Source organism: Carettochelys insculpta, chromosome 6 (genome assembly GCF_033958435.1).
Source record: "Carettochelys insculpta isolate YL-2023 chromosome 6, ASM3395843v1, whole genome shotgun sequence".
NCBI lineage: Eukaryota > Metazoa > Chordata > Testudines > Carettochelyidae > Carettochelys > Carettochelys insculpta.
Window position 1 is genome coordinate 105,540,343 of NC_134142.1, and position 16,455 is coordinate 105,556,797.

General features: G+C 47.0%; 1 protein-coding gene and 1 non-coding gene across 2 annotated transcripts; both read right to left on the bottom strand.

The window, feature by feature from the left end:
• Positions 1 to 3,160: 3,160 nt before the first annotated feature.
• Positions 3,161 to 12,357, bottom strand: RPS13 (ribosomal protein S13). The gene is made up of 6 exons (XM_074997735.1): positions 12,253 to 12,357; positions 11,600 to 11,648; positions 9,203 to 9,281; positions 8,641 to 8,810; positions 3,846 to 3,946; positions 3,161 to 3,241 (listed from the first exon to the last, which is right to left on the bottom strand). The coding sequence occupies exons 1-6, from the start codon at positions 12,273 to 12,275 to the stop codon at positions 3,208 to 3,210; spliced, it is 456 nt and encodes a 151-aa protein (XP_074853836.1). The 5' UTR covers positions 12,276 to 12,357; the 3' UTR covers positions 3,161 to 3,207.
• Positions 8,880 to 8,970, bottom strand: LOC142015525 (small nucleolar RNA SNORD14). The gene has a single exon (XR_012646179.1). It is a non-coding gene; the product is annotated as a small nucleolar RNA SNORD14 (small nucleolar RNA).
• Positions 12,358 to 16,455: the final 4,098 nt, after the last annotated feature.

Genomic DNA, 16,455 nt, shown 5'->3' on the forward strand with positions numbered 1-16,455 from the left:
TAAACCCTTGTATTTAACAGATTTTCAGGAATAGTGGACAACCCCACCCCACAAGTCCGTTAAAACAAGGGTTTACTCTGTCTTAGTCCCAGCCACACCCTCCAGTTCTTGTTGCTGCTGCCCAGGGTCTCTGTCACTGACCACAGATTCCAGCCACCAGCCCTTCTGCTGCTCAGGGTCCCATCTTTTATCTGTTTGCACCCTCACTGTCTCCAGTTGGGACCATAGTGTGGGGCGGGGCAGGGGATGCTACAAAGCTTGGCACTGTGGCCAGCAATGAGGACCCTGGGTATGGGGCTGATGGCATGGACCCCAATTACCAGCGGGGCCATACGGGGTGCAAATGCCAAGAGTACTGCAGAGCATCATGTGCTCCTACTTCCTGTGTAGTAAGTACAGGCCTAGTATGAGGCCTTAGGCCTGAACCAAAGTAATGGTCAAGACTTTGCTAACAGAAAGCAAAGTGCAGCTGTGAGGTAAAGGAATGCATTACTCACAGAAGTTGGCAAGAAGAGGGTTGCTAGTGCATAAACATACATACCTAGCATATTGAAGTAGGTACATGCTACCAGAACTCCCTACCCCAGAAATTGCACAGATAAGAAAAAATAGGCCAATCCATCCCAATGACAGAGGCAAAAGGGTAGCATGGCAGGTACATGGTACAAAAACTCCCTACCCTGGAACATCCCACAAATAAGAAAATAGACCAATACATCCCAATGACAGGGGCAAAAGGATAATATGATGGATAGAGTTGTTTTGTTCAAACCAACATGTACAAAGGGGGAGGTGGCACCTAACTACGTAGAAGGGGTGTACCTCAATACGTCAGGAGTGATGTGTAAGTTGTTTGTACCTGTGTATAAGAATGTAATCTTGGGATGTGGTCTGGGTCCGGCCGAGGGGGCAGTGGAAAGTCCCGCCACTGACTGAGCCAAGTCCATTGACTGTGGGTGCATATTTGTAGTATGCCCTGACTTAGACTAAGAAATCTACAGGGAACTACTACTGTATCCAATACGGCAATAAACCTGGCCGACGTGCCTTCGCACCTTACTAGACTCTGGTCACTGGGGGTTCTCTTCGCGTCTGCTGCGTCAGCTATCTGCAGAGCCGGGGCAGCACACAGAGGGAACACACGCACGCAGCCAAGTGATACATTGGAGAGAGCAGAGCACCACGCTGGTGGCAACTCTGACGACATCCTGTACCTGCTGAAAGGCACTGGCACTCTGTGTTGCCCTCCCCTGGTTTGGGAAATTCCCTGGTTCAGCATGAGTTGGGTCTCAGAGGTGCCAGACTAGAGAGGTTCAACTAGTATTTTACTTGGATCAATGTCAGTATCTTCAGGCCAGCTAAATCTCTTGGAGACTGATACAGAGATTCTGTTCTAATTTGAATCTGAATTTCTGTCTGAACAAATCCTAGTGTAGGCTTCAAGGGCAATTATGACTCTGCCACTCTGAGGTCTGATTAAAAAGCTGAGAAATCAGATACTTTGTTTTAGAGGAGCGGGAGGTTGAATAATCTTCAAAAGTTGAGAAAATTAAATATTTAAACATTTGCCAGACTCTACTGCTGCCAACACAGGTAAATGGATATAGCATGGAGAATGGACTGAGTGTGGATCTTGTTAGATAATATGGAGATACACTCATCCCTCATTAAATGAGTACTTCATTTATATTTGCTTAAACAAGGGACACACTTACCTACCTTAGTTCACTCTATGAGTGAACTTTCATACCAGCCTTACCCTACTCCTCATAGCTCCAACCTCCCTTGTCTGACCTGCTCCTGCCAGCTCCGCAGCTCCAACCTGCTGCAGCCTGACACCCCACTGCTGCCTGCACTCCCCATGGTCCCAAACTGCTGTAGTCTGATGCCCCTGCCCACACCTCCACTGCCTGACCTCTGCTGCCCTAAACCTCAGCAACCAGACCAACCCCGCTGTGGCTCTGCAGCCTCCTGTACCCCTCCATGGCCAGACCCACCTGTGGCTCCAAACCATGGCAACCAGACCCCCTACTGGCCTGCAGCCACACCCCACCCCTGCCAGCCTGACCCCCCACCAACCTGCCACCAGATTTTCACCCTCCCTCCTGCCCACACCCCAAACTACCCCCAGCTTTAACCTTCCCCAACCCAGGGTTCGCTCACCTTTCAAAAGCAGTGCCACCTGCTGCCACTCCTTCCCTGACTTGGGAGCCCTAGGAACTAATCAGAGACTTTTACATGTAATTTAATAGGAATTTAGCATGCCTCTTACAAAGTTTCTGCCTAGGAGCAGAAAGTTGGGAACCAACTGTGCTCGTAAAGTAACGGATGAGTGTACACATCTCATAGAACTGAAAGGGACCTGAGGTCATTTAGTCCAGCCCCCTGCCCTCTTGGCAGGACTAAGCACCATCCTTGGCATCTATTTGCCCCTGACTCCTAAATGGCCTCCTCAAGGATTGAATGCACAACCTCCCCCACATCTAAAAAAAAGCATACTAGATTTAACATTCAAGATGAGACACTCTACTTTTATGGACAGAAAGCCTAAGGTTGCACAAACTTTGCCCTTCCATCAAACCAGATAACCAAAATTTTTTTTTAAATAACAGCAATTTAAAAATCTGGTTTTTTTAGAAAAGGCAGTGAGCAGGGCAGCAAAAGTGGAAGATGTGCATAAGAGTCAAGCACAGTTACACTGGGGTCTCAATCTATTAAATCAAGATGGACCAGACAGCCTTATATACAGTCGACTGGTACACCTGCAACTGGATTATATATTTTCTTCTACTGGTGGCTAATTTAGCCACACAGATCCACTAGACTCAGGGAATGCTATGAACAAGGAAATCCTACCTCTGCAAAATTCAAAAATGGGAGGGGTGAGCTGCAACATGTGTTGAGTCCTACCCATCTTTTTATGTTTAGAAACTAGCAAGATGGCTCCTGTCACTACATTTACAGATTAGGGTGGGCACAGGCTTCACTGAGAACCTATTATTTCGAAATGCAAAGATGTTCAACTCGTACGACCCATAATCCAGTATACTACGCATACCTCCACTTTTTAACATCCTTATGTATTAGATATAATTTACACCCACCCAGTTGCAAAACTTAGCTTTAATGACACATCCACACAATTTAGAAGACAAACACAGGTCTTTAATACGACTTTATTTTTCTAGTAAAAAGAAGAGTGAACTCTTATGCGACCAGAGCAGAGGCTGTGGATGACTCACTAGGAAATAAAAAAAAAATAAATAAATTATTTTCTTCTTATTTTGTATATTGTCAGAGCAATGGCAACTTCTCAGACAACTTTGCTGGTAAAAAAAAGATCTGCTTCAACTGACTTTGCTTTGTTTGACTGGAGCAAAGAACAGACGAGCTAACTGAATTTAGGCTTTTCAGAATTACAGAAGCTCACTCAGACATCCAAGGAAAGCTTAGCCAACACTAAGGAAAACCTTTCTAGTGGAAACTGCAAATGGGTGAGTCAGTCATCACAGTGAGCAGTCTGACCTAAGCAACTGAGTGATGTGAGAACTAAAAAATAATTTGAAACAAAGCAGATGAGACTGCAGTTTACACAATAATGTGTATTATAAAATACTGTGTAATAAATTACTCTAGCTGATGCAGTCACTATATCCACCTACAATTTCACTGGATTTTCTAACCCAGTTAAGTCTGGAACCAGGCACTGCCTTGCTTATTTACCAGCATATTTATTGTCCCTCTCACAGTTCTGATCCCTAGAATAAGGGTAGGGAACTCAACTCCACTATTAAAGAGTCCTGTTGGACATCCTGGTTGCAAGTAACAAGAAAACAGACACTTACTACTTCCAGTTGGGTGGGAGTACTCTCTTGGTCTTGTAGTAACGAGCCAGCCGGTGAATTCTGCTCTCAATCAGAATCAGACGAAATTTGGCATCTTTATCCTTAGAAAAGAAAGATGAAATAAAACAAACATTCTGATTAGGACATCTGAAGAGCTCTACCTATACTTTGATCAAAGTCTGCATATCAACAGGGAAATAGCTGTGGATACTACTCAGATATTTGATAGGGCCATCAACCCCAATGAGTTTAATCTCGCTCTTGGAGCCACGAACCAGACTTAGGGGACATCTACACTAGTGTTTCCCAAATGGGGTTCTTGGAAGTGAAAATAAGGATCCTGCAAGAAAATTCCATTATGATATTATCCCTTTAAAATATAAAATTTAATCATTTATGAATTTTCTTAAAAACAATTTTCATTTGTACATGCCATGGTAAGTGTCCCCATGTAACGCCAGTTTAGCCAGAGAGGATGATGATCACTACTCAGTGCTGCATGTTATGTATCACTGTATATCCCAGCACTCATTCTCAAGGCCAGTGAATCATTTTCGGACAGCTCGTGTCAAGAACATTCAGCTTTATCAAGATGTGCAAGTCGTCACTTACCCTTCGCCAGCATACACTTATGCAAAACTGGGTTCTTAAATTACGCAGCAACAAAAACAAAACACAGAAATTGACTCAATGCCACCCCAGATAATGCAAATCCAACTTTCATAGAATCACAGAAGAGTAGGACTGGAAGGGACCTCGAGAGGCCATCGAGTCCAGCCCCCTGCCCTCATGGCAGGACCAAGCACTTTCTAGACCATCCCTGAAAGCCATCTATCTAACCACTTCTTAAATATCTCCAGTGATGGAGATTCTACCACCTCCCTTGGCAATTTGTTCCAATGTTTGATCACCCTGACAGTTAGGAACTTTCTCCTTATGTCCAACCTGAACCTCCCCTGCTGCAATTTAAGTCCATTGCCTCTTGTTCTATCCTCAGAGGCAAGGAAGAACAAGTTCCCTCCTTCTGCCTTATGACACCCTTTTAGAAACCTGAAAACTGCTATCATGTCCCCCCTCAATCTTCTCTTTTCCAAACTAAACAAGCCCAATTCTCTCAGCCTTTCTTCACAGGTCATGTTCTCTAGACCTCTGATCATTCTCATTGCTCTCCTCTGGACCCTCTCCAATTTCTCCACATCCTTCCTGAACTGCGGTGCCCAGAAAGGGACACAATACTCCAGCTGAGGCCTAACCAGCACAGAGTAGAGCGGGAGAATGACTTCTCGTGTCTTGTTCACAACACACCTGTTAATGCATCCTAGAATCATGTTTGCTTTTTTTGCAACAGCATAAACACTGTTGACTCATTTAGCTTGTGGTCCACTATAACCCCTAGATCCCTTTCTGCTGTACTCATTCCTAGGCAGTCCTTTCCCATTCTGTATGTGTGACACTGATTGTTCTTTCCTAAGTGGAGCACTATGCATTTGTCCTTATTAAACTTTATCCTGTTTACCTCAGCCCATTTCTCCAGTTTATCCAGACCCTTTTGAATTATGACCCTATCCTCCAAAGCAGTTGCAACCCCTCCCAGCTTGGTATCATCTGCAAACTTAGTAAGTGTACTTTATGTCAATATCTAAATCGTTAATGAAGATATTGAACAGAACCCGTCCTAAAACAGACCCCTGCGGAACCCCACTAGTTATACTTTTCCAGCAGGACTGAAAGCCATTAATAACTACTCTCTGGGTACGGTTATCCAGCCAGTTTTCACCCACCTTACAGTAGCCCCATCTAAGTTGTATTTGCGTAGTTTATTGATAAGTATATTATGTGAGACCATGTCAAATGCTTTACTGAAGTCTAGGTATACCACATCCACCACTTCTCCCTTATCCACAAGGCTTGTTATTCTATCAAAGAAAGCTATTAGATTGGTTTGACATGATCTGTTTTTAACAAAACCATGCTGGCTGTTCCCTATCACCTTACCACCTTCCAAATGCTTGCAGATGATTTCTTTAATTACCTGCTCCATTATCTTTCCTGGCACAGAAGTTAAGCTGACTGGCCTGGAGTTTCCCCGGGTTATTCTTGTTCCCCTTTTTATAAATGGGTACTATATTTGCCCTTTTCCAGTCTTCTGGAATCTCTCCCGTCTCCCACAATTTTCCAAAAATGATTGCTAAAGGCTCAGACACCTCTTCTATCAGCTGCTTGAGGATTCTAGGATGCATTTCATCAGGCCCTGGTGATTTACAGACATCTAATTTTTCTAAGTAAATTTTAATTTGTTCTTTTCTTATTTCAACTTCTAAACCTACCCCTTTTTCCACTAGCATTCTCTATGTCAGGCATTCCTTCAGATTTCTCAGTGAAGACCAAAACAAAGAAATCATTGAACATCTCTGCCATTTCCAAATTCCCTGTTACTGTTCCTCCCTCCTCACTGACCAATGGCCCTACCCTCTCCTTGGTCTTCCTCTTGTTACCAATGTATTTGTAAAAAGCCTTCTTGTTTCCCCTTATGCTTGTAGCTAGTTTGAGCTCATTTTGTGCCTTAGCCTTTCTAATCTTGCTCCTGCATGCTCATGTTGTTTGCCTATATTCTTCCTTTGTAATTTGTCCTAGTTTCCATTTCTTATACGATTCCTTTTTTATTTTGAGGTCATGCAAGATCTCCTGGTTAAGCCAAGGCAGTCTTTTGCCATGTTTTCTATATTTCCTATGCAGCGGGATAGCTTGCTTCTGGACCCTTAATAATGTCCCTTTGAAAAAGTGCCAACTCTCCTCAGCTGTTTTTCCCCCTCAGTTTAGCTTCCCATGGGACCTTACCTACCAGCTGTCTGAGTTTACCAAAATCTGCCTTCCTGAAATCCATTATCTCTACTGTACTGTTTTCCCCTCCTACCCTTCCTTAGAAATGTGAACTCTATGATTTCATGATCACTTTCACCCAAGCATCCTTCCACTTTCAAATTCTCAATAATTTCCTCCCTATTTGTTAAAATTAAATCTAGAACAGCTTCCCCCCCGGCAGCTTTTTCAGCCTTTTGGAATAAAAAGTTGTCTGCAATGCAATCCAACAATTTATTGGACAGTTTGTCCCCTGCTGTATTAGTTTCCCAACATATACCTGGATAGTTGAAGTCCCCCATTACCACCAAATTCTGGGCCCTGGATGATTTTGTTAGCTGTTTAAAGAAAGCCTCATCCACCTGGCTAGGGGGCCTGTAGTAGACTCCTAGTAGGACCTCATCCTTGTTTTTTACTTCTGAGTCTAACCCAGAGACTTTCAACCTGTCCATCTCCTACATCCATCTCCACCTCTGTCCAAGTGTGTACATTTTTAATATACAAGGCAACACTTCCTCCCTTCTTTCCCTGTCTGTCCTTCCTAAGCAGGCTGTACCCTTCAATACCAACATTCCAATCATGAGTATTATCCCACCAAGTTTCTGTGATGCCAACGATATCATAGTTGTATTCACTTATTAGTACTTCCGATTCTTCTTATTTCCCATACTTCTTGCATTTGTGTATAGACATCTCAGACACTGATTTGGTCTTGCCTCCCAGTTTTGCCCTGGCCCAATTTTCACTCTCCCAGTGGAGCCCATACTCCCTCCCATTTCAGGTTCATCTCCCAGGTATCCATGCTCTCCACTTACCTGCCGGCTTTGCTCCCCTGCCCCCGTGGAACCTAGTTTAAAGCCCTCCTCACTAGGTTAGCCAGCCTGTGTCCAAATGTTAAATCGCATATAAAAAGAATTGCCACAAAAATAAAACTTCCAATGTAATGCATATTAGTTTGAGCTTTTTTTTGGACATTAAATGTGATTTTTGTTCTTAAATGTGTACAATTAAACTACATGTTGACCTTGTGACCACGTTTAGCATTTGTTTATTATCCTGACTTACTTGTGGTCTGTTTTTTTAAGCTCCATATATGAGACTTATCAGGGGATCTGCAAAATGCCTGCAAGTTTAAAAGGGTTATGTGGCCAAAGAAAACTGGGGAACACTGACTGATCTACACTACCCAGGATTCGATTTTGCACACCTAGTGGGGATGTGTGAAATTGAACCATCAGGTGAACAGTCGACTCCCTGAACTCATTCTCACGAAGAGAAAAGGAGGTTGACAGGAGAAACTCTCCTGTCAGCTTCCATCACTGAGAATGGCCAGATTGGAATCAATATGCCTATGATTGACCTACTATGCAACCACTGTAGCTGGAACTGTATCTACAACCAACTTTAATGTCTAGTGTACTCCTGGCCTCAAGTTTAAGGTAAAACAATAGTGCTAACAAAACAGTCAAGTCCAAAGTTGTTTGTATTATTTTACATGCAATACAAGGTTTAGCTTTATCAGCTGTGCCCCTAACATTTTACATCAAATAATGACCAACATCTCCTAAAGAAAATTCGTAACTTTGCCAGCCAAGCAAATATTTTAATCATGTAAAGATTGGAAAACAAACTCAACACTTAGTATCAAACACTTACTGTACTTTCTATAACTGTATGTAGTATTAATTCAAATATTTATGGCAATTTCAGAAGAGTATCACAAGTTTCTTCTTAAATTCAATTAAACTAATAAAATAAGGGAAGCTACAGCAGAGTTTCTCCATAGTTCAAGAAAAATTAAGAAAAAGCAAATATAATTCTATAATTCAGCTGATCAAACACTCCTCTGGGTTTAGCATAAGTTTTAAAGGTACTTCTATCTTGGTAAAAACCCTTTTTTATACCCTTTTGCCACTTCAGAAAAAGGAAAGTTTACCTTTCTGTTTCTCTCAAGATGTTTACGAACAGCAACGGCCTTCTTGATCAAGTGGTACAGATCCTCTGGAAGGTCTGGAGCAAGTCCCTTGGACTTAAGGATCCTCAAGATTTTGTTGCCAGTGACAAAACGAACTTGGGCAACACCATGAGAGTCTCTTAGGATTACACCTGAAGTTAAAGTTACATACTTTACACCAGAAAAACTTGCTAACATTTCTACTACTACATTACAGAGGCTCACTCAGACATCCAAGGAAGGCTTAGCCAACATTAAGGAAAACCTTTCTGGTGGAAACTGCGAATGTTTGGAAAACAATCATCACAGTGAGACACTTACATCTTACAAGAGCAATGCAAATGCTGAACCCCAAAGTGCTTTAATGATTAGTTTTACCTAATCCCTCCAGACCTCCCATATTGTAAACAGGAAAAGAAAATCAAAACACATTAAAAGTTTTCCATTAAGATGATAAATGTCATCAAAAGTTTTGGCAAAACTGAGAATTAAATCCAGGTTTGTGGTTTTATATCCGTTCTTCAGAAGAGTTCAGAAAACTTACCAATCTGTGAGGGAGTCAGACCTTTCTTAGCCAGTTTGTAGATCTGCTCTTTTACATCATCAGAAGTAAGTTTTAACCACTTAAAAAAAAAAAAAAAAAAAAAAGATGTAGACCCATAGTGATGAGGAAGTATCGATTACAAACAAGAAACTACACAGCTAATATTTTTAAAATCCATTAAGTCTAATTAAATATTTGTGTGCACTATAAATGAGATTCTTAGCATGTTTCACCATCAGCACAAAGCATGCATGGATCAGCACTAATAATTAGAAGCACGCATCTATGTGATTTTTCTACAGTCTACAGGTTGGAAGTAGACTGCTTTATAGTGTCCAACAGCATGAACCAAATTTGGACTAGCACAACACCATAACAGTTATGAAACAATTACATCACCATGGAGTTACCACTAAACTCATGGGAGCAATACAACCATAGGTTGAACAACTCTTATCTGGCACACTTGGGACATGACCATGCCGAAAGAAAATTTGCTGGACCACAGGAGGCCAATGTTGTCTAGTAGCATCAACAACACTCCCACTGTTTTCTGGGCTCTTAAAAGATTTTCAGGGCTAAATTTACTATAAAACAACAACACAGAACAGTGAGCCAGGACTGATGGCTATAAAACTGGAAGTGCAAGAAACTTCACCTCACCCATGATAACCAGCTAAATAAAATCAGGCCAAATTATGGATGTTGCCAGATGAGAGAGGTTCAACCTGTACTATGATCTCATTATCCACGGTGCATATAGAAAACCAATTCTGGTAAAAACCAAAGTCAGAAGCGAATCAGAAGTGATTCTGGAGAGTGAATTGTTAAAAGGTATTCTGTGGCTTAAAGATGGTCTAAGTGAAGAGATGACTACTAACAAAGCAGTTCCACAACAATCTGATAAAAACTAAAAGGAAATAAAGGGACTCATTTGTAATACCAAGAAAGTCCCCCCCACCACTGGATCTTCAGATACAGTCTCTAGTAATTTGATTTTACTGCCTGATTTAAGCAAACAAAACAAAATTTGCAGGGCTTAGCTTTCTACTGACAATAGCTACCATCCTCAGGCTATATCAGTAAGATTAGACACCAACCTGTGTCTCTGCTCGTGCAAATCACGTAACGAAATATGTACGTACTAGGAGCCATACTTTGCTTTTAAAACAAAAAGCAGTCAAGTAGCACTTTAAAGACTAGCAAATTGGTTTATTAGGTGAGCTTTCGTGGGACAGACCCACTTCTTCAGACCATAGCCAGACCAGAACAGACTCAATATTTAAGGCACAGAGAACCAAAAACAGTAAGCAAGAAGGACAAATCAGAAAAAGATAATCAACGTGAGCAAATCAGAGAGTGGAGAGGTGTGGGGGAAGGTCAAGAATTAGATTGAGCCAAGTATGCAGACAAGCCCCTATAATGACTCAGAAAGTTCCCATCATGATTTAAACCATGTGTTAATGTGCCGAATTTGAATATAAAAGCCAGCTCGGCTGTTTCCCGTTCCAAAACAGTGCGATAATTCCTTTTCAGTAACACACATACCTTTAGGTCATTGACAGAATGCCCCATTCCATTAAAATGTTGACTAAGTGGTTTGTGGATCTGGAGCGTTTTGATGTCTGTTTTGTGCCCATTGACCCTTTGTCTAAGGGAGTTAGAAGTCTGTCCAATATACAAAGCATCTGGGCATTGTTGGCACATGATGGCATATATGATGTTAGTAGAGGAGCATGAGAAAGTGCCCATGATTCTGTGAGTAACCTGGTTAGGTCCAGTGATGGTATTTCCAGAGAAGATATGTAGACAAAGCGGGCAGCAGGCTTTGTTGCAGGGAAAGGTTCCAGGACTGGTATTCCTGGGGTATACCGTTTTGGAAAGAGAAACATCTGAGCTGACTTTTATATTCAAATTCGGCACATTAACACATTGTTTAAATCGTGATGGGAACTTTGAGTCACTATAGGGGCTTGTCTGCATACTTAGCTCAATCTAATTCTTGACCTTCCCCCCCACCCCTCCACTCTCTGATTTGCTCACCCTGGTTATCTTTTTCTGATTTGTCCTCCTTGCTTACTGTTTTTGGTTCTCTCTGCCTTAAATATTGAGTCTGTTCTGGTCTGGCTATGGTCTGAAGAAGTGGGTCTGTCCCACGAAAGCTCACCTAATAAACCATTTTGCTAGTCTTTAAAGTGCTACTTGACTGCTTTTTGTTTTGATAGTGTATAGACTAGCACAGCTTCCTTTTCGTTTTTAAAGTGGGCAAAAACCAGCATCCACTAAACCAGAAGTGTGTGAAAATCAAGATTATTTAACACCATACACCTCAGCTGAACTCATATCAACTGTTAAAAAATTAATGTAATCTAACAAGCAACCTAGACCTTTACTTACTGTGGGCACACTGCGTCTATAGGGCAAGGCTGACTGAGACAGGCCCTTCCTGTTTAAAAGAGAGGAATAGGACACCGAGCAAAAAGATTAAAATAATGTTTTACACTTAAAAAAAGTGGACAGCGAGGCATCACGCGCCTGGGGCGGATATAACTTAGCGCAATCACTACCGCCGAACCCTTCTTTGGACCTCGGCTTTCCCCGTTTGGAAGTACCCCCCGGTGGAGAAATGCATCGATTAGCCCGTCCCAGCCCGGCCACTCCATTAACTGCTCGGCTCTCGCCACTGCTACTGGCCTCGCTCCTCCGAGGCAGGCCAAAGCCTTTAATAAGCGCCACTGAGACACATCCGAGGGGTTACAAGCGACGCTCCGAGGAAGATGGGTCAGAGCGGCTACCGCCGGCGCTGTCCGCGGCTAGGAGCGGGGTGAGGGCCTACCTTTGCCGCGGGGCCCTGCTGAGCGAAGCCAAACCCGACCTGGGTCCCAAACGCGGGCAGGGCCCGATATGGGGACTCGGCGCCGCGCGGGGGACAGGTCTCGATCTGCCCGACCCGCCTCTGGGCAGTTGCTTCCTTCCCCGCTAGGCTGGAACGCTGCGACCTCCACGCAGAGCCCCGAGGGAACAAACCCAGAGCCGTTACCGCAGCTTACCCCGGAGCGTGCATGCGACCCATGATGGCGGCGGGCAGCGAAAGAAAGACCAGAGCGAGGCGAGTGCCGTGTGTGTCCCCTTCCGGCGGAAGACACGTCAGTGCATAACTCCGCCCACTCGCCTGTCGGCCAACCGGACAGGTGGTATCCTCCAACGAGGGAGGGCCGTGAATCCCGGCGTGCACTGCGGCTCCTAGCAACTGAACTTGGCCGGCTCACGCCTAGGCTCGGACGCCGGTAGGTGGCGTCCGGGTGCCCCAACTGAAAATCCAGCCCCTCACCCCAGAGTCTCACCCCGCTGAAGGGGAATGTAGAAGCCTGGATCCCCAATCAAACGTATATCCCAGCCAGAGGGCGCAGGTTAGACCCGCAGCGCCCTCATCTTTGTAGCTGTGGCAAGATGCAGCAGTGGAGTGAACAGCCAGGTAGGAATGACCCAGCAAGGATACGGCCACAGCTACGTGTACACGTGCCCCAAACTTCGAAATGGCCGTGCAAATGGCCATTTCGAAGTTTACTAATGAAGCGCTGAAATGCATATTCAGCGCCTCATTAGCATGCGGGCGGCCGCGGCACTTCGAAATTGACGCGGCTCGTCCCGACGGGGCTCCTTTTCAAAAGGACCCCGCCTACTTCGAAGTCCCCTTATTCCTGTGAGCAGATGGGAATAAGGGGACTTCGAAGTAGGCGGGGTCCTTTTGAAAAGGAGCCCCGTCGGGACGAGCCGCGTCAATTTCGAAGTGCCGCGGCCGCCCGCATGCTAATGAGGCGCTGAATATGTATTTCAGCGCTTCATTAGTAAACTTCGAAATGGCTATTTGCACGGCCATTTCGAAGTTTGGGGCTAGTGTAGACACGGCCCACGTGTGTAGACAGCTTCCGCAGTCCGAATAGGTACAGGGGGTGGTACAGATTCAGATCTTATTAACGTAGCACTGCCCCCTGTCCTAACCTGCCTAGCAATGTGTTCCTTACTTCTCTTCATCTAGGGCCCCAGAAGTACTGCAGTTTCCAAACAAAATAGCAGTCCAGTAGCACTTTAACAAAGTAATTTATTAGACGGTGAGCTTTTGTGGGATAGAGCCACTTCGTGGTCTGACGAAGTGGGTCTATCCCATGAAAGCTCACCACCTAATAAATTACTTTGTTAAAGTGCTACTGGACTGCTATTTTGTTCTGATAGTGTATAGACTAACAGGGCTATCTCTCTGCCACCATTCAACCTGCGGTTTCCAGATCTGTTTAAAAATTTATACCCTAAAGTAGTTATATTCTCCTATTATTAAATTTGGTGACATTGACAAAGGCATTGGTTCAGATTCTTGCCCTTTATAGCTACGTCTACATGTGAACGCTACATCGAAGTAGTTTATTTCGATGTAGCAACATCGAAATAGGCTATAACGTCTACAGGTCCTCCAGGGCTTTCAACGTCGACGTTGCGCAGCACCACATCGAAATAGGCGCTGCGAGGGAACGTCTACATGCCAAAGTAGCACACATCGAAATAGGGATGCTAGGCACAGCTGCAGACAGGGTCACAGGGCAGACTAACACTTCCGGGGCAACAGCTAGCTGCTCCCTTAAAGGGCCCCTCCCAGACACACACAGCCTGCACAGCACACGGTCTGAAGAGCCATAGGCACACACACCTCGGGCAACGCAGTCATGGACCCCCAGCAGCAGCAGCCAGAGGTCCATCAAGCCCTCCTGGCAGGAGCAGGGCGAGCCCTGCTCCATGCCATGCGGGAGGCAGCTGAGCACTTCCTTGCCACACCGGAGGAGGAGGAGCAGCCTGCAGGGGAGCAGGACTCAAGCCCCAACTGTTCAGCACCCCAAACCACCCCCGCCACCTCCACCCTCTGGAGCTACCCCACTAGCACTGACTGGTGGGAGCGGCTGGTGCTTGAGGAGTGGGACGACGACCGCTGGCTCAGGAACTTCAGGATGAGCCAGCAGACATTTATGGAGCTGTGCCAGTGGCTCACCCCTGCACTCAGGCACCAGGACACCACCATGCGGTGTGCCCTCCCAGTGGAGAAACGGGTCGGCATCGCTGTCTGGAAGCTGGCCACTCCAGACAGCTACCGATCCGTGGGGCAGCAGTTTGGTGTTGGCAAGGCCACTGTCGGGGCTGTCCTCATGGAGGTAAGAGGACCCACGGGGGGAGGGCAGGGGACGGAAGGGCAGGGCAGGGCAGGGGAGGGCCCCGCACACCCAGCTCACCCCTCATTGGTGCTCTCCCATGTACTTTCCCTGCAGGTTGTGCGTGCCATCAACGCCATGCTCCTGCACAGGCTCGTGAGGCTGGGGGACCCAGATGCCACCATCGCTGGCTTTGCCACGCTGGGCTTCCCCAATTGCTTCGGGGCTCTGGATGGGACTCACATCCCCATCCGCGCCCCGCAACACAGTGGAGGACGCTACATCAACCGCAAGGGCTACCACTCAGTGGTCCTGCAGGCCTTGGTGGACAGCCGGGGCCGGTTCCAGGACATTTATGTGGGCTGGCCTGGCAGCACCCACAACGCCTGGGTTTTCCGGAACTTGGGCCTGTGCCGCCGGCTGGAGGCGGGAACCTACATCCCCCAGCGGGAGATCCCTCTGGGGGACACCACCATGCCCCTCTGCATCATCGCAGATGCGGCATACCCGCTCCGGCCCTGGCTCATACACGGGCCATCTCTCCGCCAGCCAGGAGCGCTTCAACCAGCGCCTGAACCATGCGCGCCAGGTGGTGGAGCGCTCCTTTGGCCACCTCAAAGGGCGCTGGAGATGTCTCCTCACCCACTTGGATGCGGGGCCCACCAACATCCCCCAGATTGTGGGTGCCTGCTGTGCCCTACACAATCTGGTGGAAAGCAAGGGGGAGGCCTTTTTTCAGGGCTCGGCTGTGGAGGCCAGTCGCCAGGTGGACCCCGAAGGGACCCGGGTCCGGGAGGCCCTGCGGGCCCACTTTGATGATGAGGCCGCGGCGTGAACTCTGCAAGGCCCCCACCGCCCCTCCCCTTCCTCCACCACACTCCCTTCCCCTACGCCCACACCACGGAGCACCCAACCGCAGCCCCCCCCACACTTTTCCTGGACAAAAGACAGCACGCACTTGTGGCTAAAATTTAACTGGTTTTTCTTTGAGAACTTTGTTTTTTTGAAACTGTAATTAAAACAAGAACAAACTATATACAAGATGTGTGTAACAAAAGTAATGTGTACAAATAAAACAATAGTAATAAAAAAGTTTCACTAAAAAGAAAACCAGGGATGATAAAGGGGAGAACTATTTACATAGGGGGGATGGGGCAAAGGGGGGCACAAAAAAAAGAGAACTAAAACTGTCCATCATTGTCCTTTTTTAAAAATCAACTATATACAAGGGGGGGATGGGCCACGTCCTGGGCCCCGCGCCCCTAAAGTCCGGCACTGGGGGTGGGCGGCCGGGAGCCCTGCCGCGGCCGCAGCCCTGTCCGGGGCTGGCTGGGGGCGGGGCGGACCGGAAGATATGTCCGGCGAGTCTCAGCTGGCTCCAGGGGTCCCTCGGCGGTCCGGCCTTCACTGGTGGATGGCGGGGCGACGGCGGACAGGACGGCGACAAGTGGAGCAGCAGGTGGTGCGGCGGGTGGAGCAGTCAGGGCGGGCGCTGCGGCGGCCAGCGCGGCATGGGTGGCCAGGTAGTCCGCAAGGCGGTTGAAAGTGTCCATGTAGGCCCCCCATGGCTCTTGGCGCCAGGCCAGCGCCCGCTCCTGCAGTTCGAGGCGGGGTTGCTCCACCCGCAGGTGCTGCTCCGCCACCTCCAGCTGCCGACGGTGGATGGCCAGCAGCTGGAGGTCCGTCGCCGTCGGCTGGTGGTGGTGCGGGGTCCGCCGTCTAGCCCGCCGTGGGGCCGGTCGGTCCTCGGCCAAGGGGCTTGCCTGGAGCGATGGCCCCAGAGGGGTCTCCAGGACCACTGATGCCTCGCCGGCGCTCTCTTCCGGTCCTTCCAATGGTGCAGCTGCGGGACGCAGGAGAGGAGGGGGGGAAGAAGAATGGAGACAGGTGTTAGTGTGGGCCCCGAGCCGTGGCCTTTGTCCCCCCAGCCCTGTGCTGCAGGTTCCCCATCCCCGTCCCCGGGAGATGCTGCTGTGATGGATGGGGTTCAGGGGTCCCCCTGCACTGCACCCCGTCCCCTGGTGGGAGCGACTCTCACTTCACTCCGCAGGGTCTGAC

Bases quoted from the DNA above. Each gene is read 5' to 3' on its own strand.
- RPS13 (XM_074997735.1), bottom strand. From the start codon at position 12,275: ATGGGTCGCATGCACGCTCCGGG. The intron at 11,649-12,252 runs GTAAGCTGCGGT...TCTTTTAAACAG, and splicing joins GGTCGCATGCACGCTCCGGG to GAAGGGCCTGTCTCAGTCAG. The intron at 3,242-3,845 runs GTAAGTGTCTGT...TTTATTTCCTAG, and splicing joins CTCCCACCCAACTGGAAGTA to TGAGTCATCCACAGCCTCTG.